This window comes from Rhincodon typus, chromosome 30, assembly GCF_021869965.1.
Source record: "Rhincodon typus isolate 14 chromosome 30, sRhiTyp1.1, whole genome shotgun sequence".
Classification (NCBI taxonomy): domain Eukaryota; kingdom Metazoa; phylum Chordata; class Chondrichthyes; order Orectolobiformes; family Rhincodontidae; genus Rhincodon; species Rhincodon typus.
The window spans coordinates 31,823,551-31,839,961 of record NC_063361.1 but is presented as its reverse complement, the minus strand read 5'-3'; the positions used below and the strand labels follow the sequence as shown (position 1 = coordinate 31,839,961).

General features: G+C 42.2%; 1 protein-coding gene across 1 annotated transcript in view; it reads left to right on the top strand.

Annotated features, from left to right (window-relative positions):
• The first annotated feature begins 10,100 nt into the window (after positions 1 to 10,100).
• lasp1 (LIM and SH3 protein 1) overlaps positions 10,101 to 16,411 on the top strand; it is a 164,059-nt gene continuing 157,748 nt past the window's right edge. The window contains exon 1 of the mRNA XM_048614590.1: positions 10,101 to 10,463. Within this exon, the coding sequence (XP_048470547.1) occupies positions 10,395 to 10,463 (69 nt within the window). The 5' untranslated portion in view covers positions 10,101 to 10,394. The remainder of the gene's footprint in view (positions 10,464 to 16,411) is intronic.

The following is a 16,411-nucleotide window of genomic DNA, read 5'->3' as shown; positions in this document are numbered from 1 at the left end:
TGTTGGGACCACTGTTGTTTGTGATATACATAAATGATCTGGAGGAAGGTATAGATGGTCTGATTAGCAAGTTTGCAGATGACACTAAGATTGGTGGAGTAGCAGATAGTGAAGGGGACTGTCGGAGAATGCAGCAGAATATAGATATATTGGAGATGCAGCAGAATATAGATAGATTAGAGAATTGGGAGGAGAAATGGCAGATGGAGTTCAATCCAGGCAATGCGAGGTGATGCATTTTGGAAGATCCAATTCAAGAGCGAACTATACGGTAAATGGAAAAGCCCTGGGGAAAATTGATGCACAGAGAGATCTGAGTGTTCAGGTCCATTGTACCCTGAAGGTGGCAACGCAGGTCGATAGAGTGGTCAAGAAGGCATACGGCATGCTTTCATTCATCGGACGGGGTATTGAGTACAAGAGTTGGCAGGTCATGTTACAGTTGTATAGGACTTTGGTTTGACCACATTTGGAATACTGCGTACAGTTCTGGTTGCCACATTACCAAAAGGATGTGGATGCTTTGGAGAGGGTGCAGAGGAGGTTCACCAGGATGGTGCCTGGTTTGGAGGGCACTAGCTATGAAGAGAGGTTGAGTAGATTAGGATTATTGACATTAGAAAGACGGAGGTTGAGGGGGGACCTGATTGAAGTCTACAAAATCATGAGAGGTATAGACAGGGTGGATAGCAGGAAGCTTTTTCCCAGAGTGGGGGACTCAATTACTGGGGGTCACAATTTCAAGGTGAGAGGGGAAAAGTTTAAGGGAGATATGCATGGAAGTTCTTTACACAGAGGGTGGTGGGTGCCTGGAACGCGTTGCCAGCGGAGGTGGTGGAGGCGGGCACGATAGCATCATTTAAGATGTATCTAGACAGATACAAGAATGGGCAGGGAGCAGAGAGATACAGATCCTTGGAAAATAGGTGACAGGTTTAGACAGAGGATCTGGATCGGCGCAGGTTTGGAGGGCCAAAGGGCCTGTTCCTGTGCTGCAATTTTCTTTGTTCTTTCCTGCTCCTCTGATGCTGCCTGGCCTGCTGTGTTCCTTCAGCTCCACACTGTGTTATCCCTTTATCTGGACATTTTGTTAACTCCTAGAACCTTCAGAGAAGTTAAGAACATTCATGATAGTTGGGAATTCTGATTGGGACAATTTAGTTTTGGTTTTGGAATGTAGGTGACACCAATAGAAGCTTTTATTGCCCATCCCTAATTGCTATAGGTCATTAAGAATCAACCTCATGGAGCTGAAAGCCTACGTAGGCCAGGCTGGGTAGTGTGGCTTCCTTTACTTGAAAGAATTTCATTAACCACTTGGGTTTTTACGTCAGGTTCATGACAGATTATTTTTCTGCTCCAAAATTTATTGAATCCAATTTCACACTTTCTTACTGTATTAGGATTTTTCTGGTCAAATAATCATAACCATGAGACTACTGTGTCTGAAAATAAAACAAAATAAAACCTTTCTTTTTAAAATAGAATAGCAAATGTGGCAGATAGGATGGTGACATGAGCAGGGGCATGATAGATGGAGTTAAATGTGGACATGTGCACAGTAATTCATTTTGTGAGGATCAACATCAAAAGACAGTAAACTATAAATGAAGTATCAGAAGATCCAAAGGGATGACGTGGGGAATTCTGTTCATTCAGGGAATTATCAGGACCTGGAGTGGTCTGTCTGGAAGTGTGGTAGAAACTGATTCCATTAATGTTTTGAAGATGGGCATGGAGGGGGTAAAGGGAGGCATGGAACAGATACTTGAAGCTAAGGAACTTGTAGGAACTTATTGGTCAAAAGGCAGGAATGTGAGACTCAGCACAATTGCTCTTTCAAAGAGGTTTGGTTAACTTGGCTAGACGGCCAATGCACCAACAGTGTGGGTTCAATTTCTGTACCCTTTGAGGTTACCATGAAGGTCCTGCTTTCTGAGCCTCACCCCTTGCCTGAGGCACAGAGACACTCAGGTTAAACTACCACACATTGTCTCTCTCTCTCTCTCTCTGTCTCTCTGAGGAGACAGCAGTTCTCTGGGATTATGATGACTTTACACTCTGTGGGGTCACCCTCTCTCTGGGATAAATTGATCTACTGTAATGCAGCTAAAATGTACACTGTGCAATGGAGGATGTGTTATAATTTTAGGGTATAATTCCATGAAGCTTCTTTATGTTAATGATCCCTTGCCGCTTTCAAACTAAACGTAAACAAACAAAAAGTCACAAGATGCTACTCTCACCTATTCAAAGGTCATCACCAACTGTAGCTTCTGGTCCTGCCAGGTGCCTTTTGTTCTCCCTGTCTCCACCAACCAAACATGGACCAAAGATGGTCAGCCTGATTCTTTCTACCCTAGTGACAATTCCGACTTCAACAGTAATTCATTCATCTTAACACAAGCTGAAGTCATGTGAAGTGAAATAAAAGTGTTAAGTGTTTCATTATTTTTTCTTGGCTTGTGTGAAATTTAGGACAGGATACAACAAGAAACTCTTCATATTTCTAAAACATGGGCAAAGCTTGTCTCATGTGCATTGAAACAGACAGACGTATCTTGAAGGAGACTCAAACAGAACTTTGTAACTCAAAGATGAGTTATGCCCAGCTAAGCTGTGCACTAAGTTTTGGCCACATTTCCTACATTACATCAGTGACTGGACTTCAATGTATTGGTGGGGTGGTAGGAGTGGGACTTGAATGAACTCACAGCTTTCTGACACACAGCCTGTCAGAGTTACTACTGAAACCTGGCTATCCTCCTCCCAAATCATTCATCAGGAAGTCTACACAATGTTTTCACTGGTACAAATTTGTGAAGACTGCATCAGTTAATTGCAGCACAGATGGACCATTAGATCTTTATGACTTGCTAATATGCCAGTCATCATGGTCATTCCTTAACAAAGGAAAGCCAACTCATTTAACCAATGCTAACATTGCATGGACTCCCTGGAGAATTATCTTAGGGGAAAGTACACATTCAGAGTCTGTGTCAGAAAGCTACACATTCAGCTCCTAAGATATTAGCACTTAATCTAGACTGGCACTCTAGTACAGTGCTGAGGGAGTTCTGCAGTGTCAGAGATGCCATCATTCATTAGAAACATTAAACTGAGAGATCCCATCCTCCCAAGGGATGTAAATGGCCTCATGACACTATTTCAACAATGAACAGAGTTTTTTTCCCTGGTATCACAGCCCCAATATTTATCCTTCAATCAACATATCTAAAGGTAGGTTACCTAGTCATTTACCACATGGTTAGTTGTTTTGGGAGTTTGCTGTGACTAAATTGGCTGCCAGGTTTTCCTACATGAGTGATATGTAATTGACTATAAAGTACATTGGGATATCCTGAAGTCAGTTAAATAATGATTAAACCAGCAGATGGCATCCAAGCGCTCCATGTAGTGACACCACAGTGTGGAGCTGGAGGAGTACAGCGGGCCAGGCAGCATCAGGGGAGCAGGAAAGTTGACATTTCGGGTCAGGACCCTCGCTCCGTGTAGTAATCGACTGTTGCAGTTCTGATCACACTCCTACAGTATGTGGGAAAGTGAACAACTAAACAAGAGTAACAGCTAGAGTCTGCATGTTCTGTTCTGCTCCAGCTGCGTTTGTTTTAGGAATCCAGTGTTGATTAAAATCAGGATTACAGGTTCATAGATCACATTGATTCTGCAGGTAAATAATCGAGTGGCTGTTGGATTTGTATGCCAGAACTCAACTCAAGCAGGAAATCCCCTGGTTTAGTTCCAGACCATCTCAGTTAGCAAGGAAATTCAAATGCTACAATTTGCCATGCATCCTTGGGGAATTGGTGAAAGCCAGATGGCAGTGTCCAATTACCACCTGCCAACATCACTATGCCTTTGATTCCAGCCTCATTGTGCATCCTTTTCCTCCCTTTGTCCCACGATTGAGAGGCTATGCCTTTTGCTGCTTGGTCCTCACTTTCTGAAATTCCACTTCCTTCTTAACATTGTCCTGGGGCCTCCAAGAATTAAAGATTATTTTCCAAGACGTGACTACATGTTGTGAGGTGCCTGTAGCACATTGTCCCAGGGACTAGTGGTGTCTTGGCAGGTTCATCCAAATCTAGCGGCAAGGTCAGTTCCACCACAGTGTCGTTTCCCAAACTAACTTGGTCAGCATGGAGGCCCTAATCTGTTACACAGGGTAGGGATATGTGATTGCCCTACTGACACCTGACTCCCGAGGCTACCGCTCCATGTGGTGGGAGACTCTCAGGAGGCAATGGAAATGTTTTAGGGATATCCTCAAAGCTAAAGAAGTCAAACATGCCCTGATAACTCATGGGAGTGCTGTGGCCTGTGACCAACCGAAATTGGAGAAGTTTCACTCCAGAAGGTACCAAATCCATCAAGACAGTTTGTTGGCAACAAACAGAAGTGAAATTGATGAGTTACAGGGCATGGTGAAACCTACATGTAATCCAGCTAGCTAGCCCTATGACATGTAGTGCAGTCTGCAGATCATGATTGAACTTATCAGGCATCCCAGAACACACCGAGATGTTGTGGAATCAAATATTCCTCGATCCCAAAGGGACAGGCTGAGAATAAACATGAGATTTGGAAGAAAAATAAAATGGAGGCGTTTGAGCAAAATTACATGTTTCATTTATTTCCTTCGAACACCAGATAATTAGTTGTCATCATTTTGGAGATAGAGACAGAAGGCAAATAATTGGAGATCGAACATCATGTGATGAAATCAACAAGAATGCATCTCAACCAAAGTTGGCAGTTCTGTCTCTCTCTCTCCCTCATCGCCTTTTAAAGCCCTCTTTAAAACCCATCTCTTTGACAAGGTGTTTTCGATACCTTCTCATTATCTTGCTCACTCTCCATTGTGTCCTTACTCTGTTTAGGAAGCTTTATCCATCTTCAAAGTGCTATGAAAATGCATGGTGTTTTTGCTAAAACAGGAACCTGGTGTATGAGTAAACAAGGAGTGTGTGTACCATTTCTTACTTTCTGCAGAGAAGGATGTTTTGTAACTCAGAGAAATTCATTTCCATTGGTAATTGGGCAAGTGACCAGATAATTAATATAATTGGCAAAACAACCAGGGGAGAGACAAGGAAAATGTTCTAATTTTATGCCTGAAAGGGTAAGTGACAGCACAGCTGTCAGTAACTTTCAAAGGGGAATTGATTAATGACTTAAAGGCTAAAAAAAACTGCATGGGTATGGGTAAAGGGCAGAAGAGTGGGATTAATTGTATTCAAATTATCTCTCTTAGAGCTGATGCAGACATGATGGGTTGAATGGTCTCCTCTGTATGATTTCATGATTCTCCCTTCCTCCGTCTAAGGGAACATGCATGCAACACAAGGAGACAGCTTACAGTGCACTGCCCAAGTAGCCATACAAAGAACAAAGAAGAAAGAACAAAGAAAATTACAGCACAGGAACAGGCCCTTCGGCCCTCCAAGCCTGCACCAACATGCTGCCCGTCACAACTAAAATCCCGTACCCTTCCGGGAACCGTATCCCTCTATCTCCATCCTATTCATTTATTTGTCAAGACGCCCTTTAAAAGTCACTATCGTATCTGCTTCCACTACCTCCCCCAGCAGCGGGTTCCAGGCACCCAACACCCTCTGTGTAAAAAACCTGCCTCATACATCACCTTTAAACCTTGCCCCTTCCACTTTAAACCTATGTCCCCTAGTAACTGACTCTTCCACCCTGGGAAAAAACTTCTGACTATCCACGCCCTTCATAATCTTGTAGACGTCTATCAGGTAAGCCCTCAACCTCTGTCATTCCAGTAAGAACAACCCAAGTTTCTCCAACCTCTCCTCATAGCTAATGCCCTCCAAAACAGGCAACATCCTGGTAAAACTTTTCTGTACCCCCTCCAAAGCCACCACATCCTTCTGGTAGTGTGGGGACCAGAATTGAACACAATATTCCAAATGCGGCCTAACTAAGGTTCTATAAAGCTGCAACATTACCTGCCAAGTTTTAAACTCAATGCCCCGGCTAATGAAGGCAAACATGCTGTATGCCTTGTTGACTACCTTCTCCACCTGCATTGCCACTTTCAGTGACCTGTGTATCTGTACACCCAGATCCCTCTGCCTATCAGTATCTTAAGGGTTCTGCCATTTACTGTATATTATCCATCTGGATTAGACCTTCTGAAATGCATTACCTCACATTTTTCACATACTTTGTGTGTGAATGAGTTTAAGCAAATTATTCAAACATGGGCACACTGCAGCCGAGGTTTATCTTGTCCTCAACAGATGCTCAAGTATTGTCTTTTGAAAGGGGTCAGTAACCAAATAGTTTGCCTGAGCAGTATTTTCAGATGTTTCGGCAGTATTGTGGCTCAGCTGCAATACCCAGACTGATGAGTCAAAGGTCAAGGGTTAAAAGGTCTGCTGTAAACTTTATTCTAGGTTCAGAGGTCAGTGGTGCACTGTTGGAGGTGCACCCTTTCAGACATGTTTAAATCAAAGCTTTGCTACTGTTGGCTCTCTCAGGAACACCTAAAATTTTACACATTTAAGGAACAAAGGAGTTCGCCTGGTGTCCCGGCTAACACTTATCCCTTGACCACCAATTCCAATGATACAATGTCTGATGATTTATCTCCCTGCTGTGGACATCATGGCCACTTACATTTCAGAAGTATCACTTTTTAGTGACTGTAAAGTTCTATGGGACATCTTTTTAACTCTGAGCTGAGTCGCTGCTGAAAATGGGTGCAATTTTAAGCCACCATTTAAAACAAATAGGTTGAACCCTACGTGAAGGCAGTTCATAGAAATTTGTAGGGAAAGATTTTCAGTATTGCTGTGAATTTTGCCAAGTGACTTTTTCTGTACAAATTCAGCTTCCTTGTACCTATCTGCATTATCTCAGGATGATGTATTTATACATCCTCGTGATCTAATTTAGAATTTATTTATTAACTAGGAAAGGTAAAAGCTGCTATGCAAATGCAGACACTTTCTCCCCCTGTTTTGGGGTAACAGCAGTGACCCAGGAGTGTTCAATATTAGATTATTAACTGATGTCTTAATGAAAAAAAACTGCCAACGACAGACAATGAGTTCATAGTTTCTGCAACAAGTGTTAGTCACATTGTAAAACTGCCAGAATAATATTTCCACCTTACCACTTTCCAGGTTGATATAGGACTATAGATAAGGATTCAAACCCTGTCCTCTAAGCCTAGTCCTATTTGTATTTACTAGAAAAAATACTGATGATGCTGGAACTCTGAAATAAAAATAGAAGATGCTAGAAATACTCAGCATCTATGGATAAAGTTAATAAATGCTTCAGGTCTGTGACCTATTGAGTAATTTCAGTATTTGCTGTTCCTACTTATATTTAAATTATATTTAATTATTTCTTTTATTAAAAGCAAGCTTGGAAACTCCCTAGGCCAGTTTTTAGCATAAATGCCTTATCCTCAATAAATTCCAAATGAGAATGTGTCAATCCATTAAATTCCAGCAAACTGAGTCACACAAACTGATGGGAAAGTGCAGCTTAAGTTGAGAAACTGAAGTGGTAAAGTTCACAACTGAAAACTTCATGAGCTTCTTCCACATAGTTTGATGCAGTGTTTTAAACAAGAGGCCTAACATGTCAAATTTAAACAGTTAACTAATATTCCACTTACTGTCATCTGAGGATACAGGTAGCACAATCACTTCAAAGTCAGAAAATGATGGGACCGAGTACTGCTCCAGAGGTTTGAATGCAATATCTAGGCTAAGACTCCAGTGACAGTACTGAGGAGGTGTTGCATTGTCAGAGGTGTCTTCTTTCACACAAGATGTTTAGATAGCACCTTACAAATCCTTGGATCTCCCAGTGCCCTTCATTCCCAATAAAGGATTTTTCAATAGCGTCATCGCTAGGTCAAAATTCTGGAATTCCCTTCCTAAGAGCATATGGGTCAACATACAGCACGTGGACCGTAGTGGTTCAAGAAGGCAGCTTGCCACCACCTTCTCAAGAGAAACCAGAGACAGGCAATACATACATACAATCCCTACAGTGTAGAAACAGGCCCTTCGGCCCAACAAGTCCACACCGACCCTCATAAAAACGCTGGTCAGTCAGTGACACCCATACCCCATGAGTGAATAAAAACAAAATGCATGGTTGTGCTATTTGAGGCAGCTTGCTGTGCAATAACATCATGGAACTCAAATTTTTTGAAGTGATTTTGTTTGAGGGACAAATATTGGTTCAGGACATTAGAGGGGAAGGGTGGGGGGGCATTCTCCTCTTCTTTGGTTGGTGTCATGGGATCTTTAACATCCATCTGAGAGCAACTTTGGTTTAACATCCCAGTCTATAGCCTGCATGCTTCACATTATATTACTCACCCATGGCAGCAATGAGAAGATTAGTCCTGATTACTACTGTCCCTGCTCAATGCTCTGCACCATGATTTGAAGTATGATGATACTACGGCTATAAAGAGATGTATTTTGTCCTAGTTTTGTTTTGTGAAGCGAGGTTGAGACAAAGGTGATGAGCAGTCTGTTCCAAGCCAATAAAGTGAACAGCTTATGACGCCTTGGGATTTTTTTTTCTATTGGAACAATAGAAGCAGCATAAATGGATGGAGTCAGGCTCCTATGGAACCAGGGTTTTGGTTTAGCTTTCAGCAGTTGTTGGGGTTTTGAAGCCACCATATATTTCTTGCTGCTTTAGCAAAACACTTCAGTTCTCTCTCTCCGCTAGAATTTTCTCTTAATGTACTTTCCTCCTGTACTGGAGAAACACTGCATTTGAGACAATCTAGTTTACAGAATATACCTTTACCAAGAGGGTGCTTATGGGATGTTACTATATTGGAATAGTTGCTGTTTAGTAGAGTTAGAATAAAGTGTGCTTTGCTTAAAGTCGAATAGTGCAACCAATTGAATTACATCTGAAACACAGCACCGTACACATGCCTTTCAATAAGAAAAAGTTAGGGTCTGCGCTATTCTCTTGATGTATTTGAAGGAGGTTTGGTCTGGCTCATAACAGAAGCCAGGTCCTTTCACATAATTAGAGTGCAAAGAGAGTGACTTGTCTGGGGTATCAAACTGATTTATAAAACCTGGGCCATGTCCTCTGTTTCTGTGCTGTAGACTGGCTGTAACTGGTTTAGTTTCAAATATCAATGTTAGTTTATCAATGTTGCCCTGCTAAATTTCCGCTGATGGGAGATTAGGGCTGCCAATTCCAATGGCACATACTTGCTTGGGTATCATCGTATGACTTCCTCTCACTAGTTCAGTCAAAAAACCCTTCTTCCCTCCATGACTATATTCTTATGCCCACCAAGTCGTCTTTTCTCAACTCTCACTCTGGAAAAGGCAAACAGAATGCTACAAGGACACTGACCATTGTCTTGTTATCCATTATTCAAAATGGTGACAACTTTTTCATCAAGATGCATCAAGCTTTCAGTCCAAACGCCTTCACGATGAGGCAGAGAAAATCCTGCAGTCTGGGTCCCACTGCATGGGACATCCTGCTCCATCTGTTCAATTTAAGACCCACGAGTGAGCCAGAGACAACATTATTCACCAATTGAGGGACCGTTGAGTATAAATTAATAAAAACGTTGGAAGACATTGTGTTGGTAATGCCCTTGTGCGCTCTCTTCTCGGCTGCTGCAGCAGCTTTGCCTCGGAAATGTATCTATAGTTCCAGGAAATTCCAGGCCAATTCTTGAAGGTCAAGGCAGCTCACTCTTTGTAAATTTCCAGGAATCAGTGAAGTTGCCCAACCTGACTCGGGTGGGGGGAGGGACAGCCTGAATAAGACCTTCTCAATTCTCCCATACTCCCCACCCCAAAAGTTGATTTTCCTTTAAAATGATTCACTGTAGCCTCGCATATGTCATTGTCTGCACTTGCATTTGCAAACATAGCAACAACATTTAATGCAGTTAAATATGCTGTGTACTTCAAACAGGCGCCATACACAATGTTGTTAAACTCTTTCTCTCTCGATTGTTTCCAGCGATTAATAAAGCCCTCATTTAGGTTAATGATTACATACATACATACATGCTGGACACAAGTCCCGGTTTCAAATTACTCCTTCTGGCTTCTCGGACGTGCACGCCTTCATCAACGTGCGCGCTTACATACAACCCTTCTCCTCCTCCTAGTCTCTCTCAACCCAACCCCTTGTTGGACGTGTGATTTTCTCCGAGCGGGCTCTCAGGGGCCCCTCCTGTTTATTCCCTGGTCAGATCAGACAGAGAGAGAAACGAGAAGAGCTTCTAAAAGAAGGACGGAACATATTCTAAGGAGATTGTAGAGAGCGAATTGCGTGCAGCTGGAAATCGAGAGACAACAGGGGAAACAAAATCAGCTTCCAAAATGAATCCATCTTGCGCCAGATGTAACAAGATTGTCTACCCGACTGAAAAAGTCAACTGCCTGGACAAGGTGAGTCAGAATCGACACGATGCTTGAAGGTTCTCGGGGCTCTTCCCTATCAGTTACATTGTAACTCATCAATTACATTGTTGGCAATTGTAACTCGTTCGCTACAGTGTTGCAAACCCTAGTTTCAATTTCCGCTTCTTTCTTTTTCTCCTATTTGCTACATTTTGTAACAATCACCGTTGAAGGCGCCAAGGAGGCGGAAGAATATCACTCTCCTCTCTCCCGAACCACCGAACCTACATGCTTCTCTTCAGTTGGACCCAGGGAAACGACTTATTCAGATTTTAAAAATTAGTTTATGTTTCTTGAGTCTTTTTTTTAAAGTCAAAACTCCTGCTCTCTGCTTGGATGGCTGAGTTTTTTTTTCCAAATTTTGTCGTCGTCGCTTTGTTTCTCTAAAGGCTTCAAAATCTTAGTTAACAGTTTTAGAAATAAATCGTTCAGTGACTGATTGATTTTGTTTCCTGGAAGTTTAAACCTATGTAGGTCAGTGGTAAGGTTTGAAAAATTTGAGTGTATTTTGTTGGAGATAAGATTGTTTTAAAGGGTGTGGATCGATTGATCATATTCCACTTTCAAAACTAGAGCTGGAGCTGTTTTATTAGAAGGCATGGACTGATTTTTTCCTCTATTTTCTTCTCTATTCTTTCTATTTGTCTCTATACTTGTCCACTCATGACCTCCCCCGCAAATTTTCTTTCAGCAATTTTCAGAACGGCCATTCTTGAACAACTGAGTTTTCAACTTTCTTTCAATTCATTCTCCCTCTAACCCCCAGAAGTTTTCACTTGGCTAGATTAGGAATCAAGAGATATTTAATGGTCCCTTGTGACACCTGTTGTGACATTGTTATTGGACAGAATATTCATAAATAGCATGCCCTTATTAAAAAAAAATAATGTTTTCAAAAAAAAGGATGAAGGAGAAGTAATGTAGATTGAGAAACATAAATTGTTGCTGACTTGGATTACAAAGGACTCTCCTGTAAACTCCAATGAATGGTTGTCTTGGAAGGAAATAACTTATTTTACTAAGTCCCCTCATCCTATCAGATCAATGTTGCTGCTGCCTGGGGACAGGTTGGTAGAGTACTCCTCTGCTCCTCTGATGCTGCTTGGCCTGCTGTGTTCATTCAACTCTACACCTTGTTATCTCAGATTCTCCAGTATCAGCAGTTCCTACTATCTCTGGAGTACAGGAATATTGGACTGAGCTGTGTGCTGCACAGTGTGTATCAATGTGCTGACCAGCCGTGGAAATGATTGCAAAAGCAAAATACTGTGGTTGCTGGAAACCTGAAATAAAATGCTGGTCATACTTTGACCATTTTTGATGCACGATTATCATCTTGATCTGTTCATGCTGTTGCCATGCCCACTCTGCTGCTGACCTGCTGGGCATTTCTAGCTGTTTTACATGTAGATGATTACAATTGAACATGAACCAGCAGAGATCAGCGAAGGCACCTGGGGACTCAATCCCTTAATTGAATTTCCCCATTTTTCTACACAAATGCTTGAGATCATGTGGCCTGTTGTACCACAGTCATCTTCACTAAGCTCAACTAATTCAGACATGAAGTAAACCTGATGTCTTGCTGCTGACATGGCTTATTAGCCACATTTTATATTTACTCTCAGTGCCATTGTGGGAAATGTTGCCACTTCTCTTTACAATAGAGTGAGGTACACAACTATGCAACTTTAGAATATTAGCTTTCTTTGATTAGTAGGCTTCTCAAACTGATGGCTGTGGTGATTCTGACCTTGGACTACCAGATTTGATTGGGCTAGATTTTACAGTCAGTGGTGAAGCTATAGTTGCAACTGCTGATCCTGAGGTGAACCGCTCAAAACTAATGTGGACTTTCTTTTTCCCATCATCCATTTCAATCTCTGGCTGATAGAGGTGATATCAGCAAGCCTGGTTGGAGTGATAACAAGCCAGGAAGTTAAAAATTGTTTATCTTTCACTTTTAAATTTTCAGATAGGGAAACTTGCATTTATATAGCACCTTTCGTGGCTGCCATATGTCTCAACATGCTTCACTGCCAACTTTTGACTAAACTTTTGTGGTCACTGTCATGTCAGAAAAGAGCGAGCCAATTTTCACTCACTCCAAAATCCCACAAACGGCAAAGAAATAATGACGACATACTCTGTTTCTGGTTGAGGGATAAATAATGGTTAGGATCCCAGATGTAACACCTGTACAAACCTTTGATACTTAGAGGAATTTTCTTATATTTGCAATTGAAGGCTTTCGTTTGCTATCTGTCCCAAAGATCTTTGGTTGTACAGCACTTCCTTAGTACTGCACTGGACTGTCAACTGTGGCTTTTCTACTACTGTCTTTGAGAAATGAACTCAATATTGTGACTTGGATGTGCATTTGTTACAAACTGAGCCACAGCTGATAGTAAAATAAATTAATTGTGCTTAGAAGCTAAGATATCAACATAAACTTCCAAACATGTTATAAATATGTGGATGTTTAATTTAACAGAGAAACTGATATTCTATAAGTGCAAAATTAGCTTTACAGGGTCAGTGAAGGATCTTTTGCAGCGATTATGAAGTTAATACACCATGAAACACTCAGGTACACTTCATTCAACAAGGCGTAAAATTTTCCAGGGTTTTAACAATGAGACTAACAGTGTAACACTCAAAGTTCACACGAGTTGAGAGATTTTGAAGGAAGAAATGCTGGAAAGAGCACTTAGGTGTTGCGTGACAATGAGTCTGGACTTAGTTTGCGATATTTCACCTCCCAGTCTGAATAGCCCACTCTGAAAAAAAATCATCTGTCCTTGTATGTTAGGATGATGTCTTGGATGTGGTCATAGAGTGTGGTGTGTGTCTCTGGAATCATATCCTGGTGTGAGATTACTCTCCTCAAGATACAAGTAAGAACTTTTGCTGGAATTTGACGGCCAAAGAATTTGTATGTATTTGGCACCTTGAGGGTGATGATTATTTGCCTTTTGGAAAAGTTGTTGCTGTTCTGTGTGAGAGAAACAGGAGCCAATGGGTACACAGTAAGATCCCATAAACAGGAATGCTATTAAATGTTGTTTTAAGGATAAATATTGGGCAGGAAGTCAAGCCTACATTTCGCTCCCCCCTCCCCTTTCAAAATGGTGTTGTGGGATATTTTGCAATCACCTGTGAAAACTGGGAGGACTTTGGTTTGACTCTCATCTGAATGAGGTCTCTTCCAACAGTGCTGTGTTCCTTCAGGACTGCATCGATATGTCAGTCTAGCTCACGTACTTGAGATCTTGAATGATGTTTGACAGCATGAACATCTGACATTGTGCTACCACTGATCCATTGCTGGCATGTTGCTGTACAACAGGCAGAAACATGTTGTGAACATGTAGGCGCTGGTGGATGTCAGATTGCAGCAGAGAATAAAGCCATGGTTTTGACTCTGTGCCCAGAAACTTGGTTAGAAGGTTTGTATGCTTCAGTTATTCGTATCATCAAAAGATGAAGTCTGCTATGGGCTTCAGAGAGAGCATTTTACATTGGAACATAGGACTTGGGGGCAAGAGTAGACATTGACTCTTCAAGCCAGCACTGGCCTTCAATAAGGTCATCCTTGTTCCTCAACTCCATTCTCCCTTGTTACCTTAACTCTGAAGAAAAGGAATATTTTAGTCGGATGTTGCCCAGTACGTTGCTGATATCAACTTTTTATAGATTTTTTTTTTAATTGACCTGTTCAGACATATTAAGACACATCTGAAATGTGAAGCCAGGTCTTCTGGCCTAGAGGTTCGGACACTAGCACTGCAGCTACAAGCGCCCTTCTCACCTTTGTATTCTTGAGATTACTTCACACACTTTCTCTCAAAGTTTCATGACTTGTTTTGGATTATAGCTACTGTTAGACCTCAGGAACATCACCAAGTTGGTTGGTTTTCAGTGTGTTATCAGCTATTTGCCTCCAAGAGTAACTACTTCAGCCAATTTTCAAGGAAACACACTTTTTTTTGCAATAGAATTATCGAGAGATTTGTGATTGTTTTTTGACAGCCTCAGGATGCTGCTAAGCACCTTACAGGAGGTCACCGATTCATGAATGAGGGTGGCATGGTGGCTCAGTGGTTAGCACTGCTGTCTCACAGCATCAGGAGCCTGGGTTCGATACCACCCTTGGGCAACTGTCTATGGGGAGTTTGCACATTCTCCCCGTGTCTGCGTAGGTTTCCTCTGGGTGCTCTAGTTTCCTCCCACAGTCCAAAGATGCGCAGGGTAGGTGGATTGGCCATGCTAAATTGTACACAGTGTTCAGGGATGTGTTGATTTACGTGGGTTATAGGGGGATGGGTCTAGGTGGGATACTCTGAGGGTCGGTGTGGACTTGTTGGGCCTAAAGGCCTGTTTCCACGCTGTAGGGATTCTATGATTCTGTGAAACACAATTTCATTCAGAGGTGTAATTTTGAAGATCCTGTACTAATGAACAGCTCCTTTTGTGTTCCAACTTGCGTACAAAATAACTTGCAAAGGAACTCGAGAACAGAATCCATTCGCAACTCAGGGATTGCCTGCACCAATAACGATACACTTTTATGAGGTGCAGTCACTGTTGTGATGTAGGAAAGGCAGCTACAGATTAGTGTGCAGCAGGCTCCTGTAGAAAGCAATGTGATAATGACCACATCGTTTGTTAAACAGCATGCTGGGTAGACAATGACCTAGTGGTATTACTGTTAGACTATTAATCCAGAAATGCAGCTAATGTTCTCAGGACCTGGGTTCGAATCCCACCATGACAAATGATGGAATTTGAATTCAAATAAATGAATAATTCTGGATTTAAGAATCTACTGATCACCATGAAATCATTTCCACTTGTCAGAAAAACCCATCCAGTTCACTGATTCCCTTCAGGGATGGAAATCTGCCATCCTCACCTGGTCTGACCTACATGTGACTCCAGACCCACAGCAAGATGGTTGACTCTTAGTTACCCTCTGTAATAGCCCATCAAGCCATTTATTGTACCAATCATAATAAAGTCTCAAAGAAATAAAACCAAATTGATCACTTGGCACCAACCGAGATAACGGAAAAGACAACAAGAGACAGCCCTGTCGACCCTGCAAAATCCTCCTCCGTAACATGCAGGGTCTAGTGCCAAAATTGGGAGGGCTGTCTCGCAGATTAGTCAAGCAACAGCGTGACGTAGTCGTACTCAGGGAATCATACCTTACAATGTCCCAGACATCGCCATCACCATCCCTGGATATGGCCTGAACCACTGGCAGGACAGACACAGCAGAGTTGATGGTGGCACAGTGGTATACAGTCGGGAGGGTGTTGCTCTGGGAGTCCCCAACATTGACTCTGGACCCCAAGAAGCCTCATGACTTCAGGTTAAACATGGGCAAGGAAACCTCCTGTTGATTACCACATACTGTCCTCCCTTTGCTGATGAATCGGTTATCCTCTATGTTGAACAACACTGAAATCCCCCTGAGTACATTTTGTGCCCTTGCTATCCTCAATGTTGATCACCAGGGGTGGTGTGGCAGCAGTACTACAGATCGAGCTGATCAGGACCCAAAGGACATAGCTGCTAGACTGGGAATCAACAAGAGGGAAAACATAGCTGACCTCAACCTTACCAATCTGCCAGCTGCAGTTGCATCTGTCCATGACAGTATTGGTAAGAGTGACCACTGCACAGTCCTTGTGAGATCAAGTCCCGTGTTCACATTGAGAATAACCTCCATCATGTTGTGTGGCACTATCACTGTGCTAAATGGGACAGACTTCACACAGATCTAGCAACTCAAGACTGGGTATCCATGAGGCACTGTGAGTAGTCAACAGCAACAGAATTGTAGTCCAGCACAATCTGTAACCTCATGGCCTGGCATATTGCCCACTCAACCATTACCATCAAGCCAGGGGATCAATCCTGGTTCAATG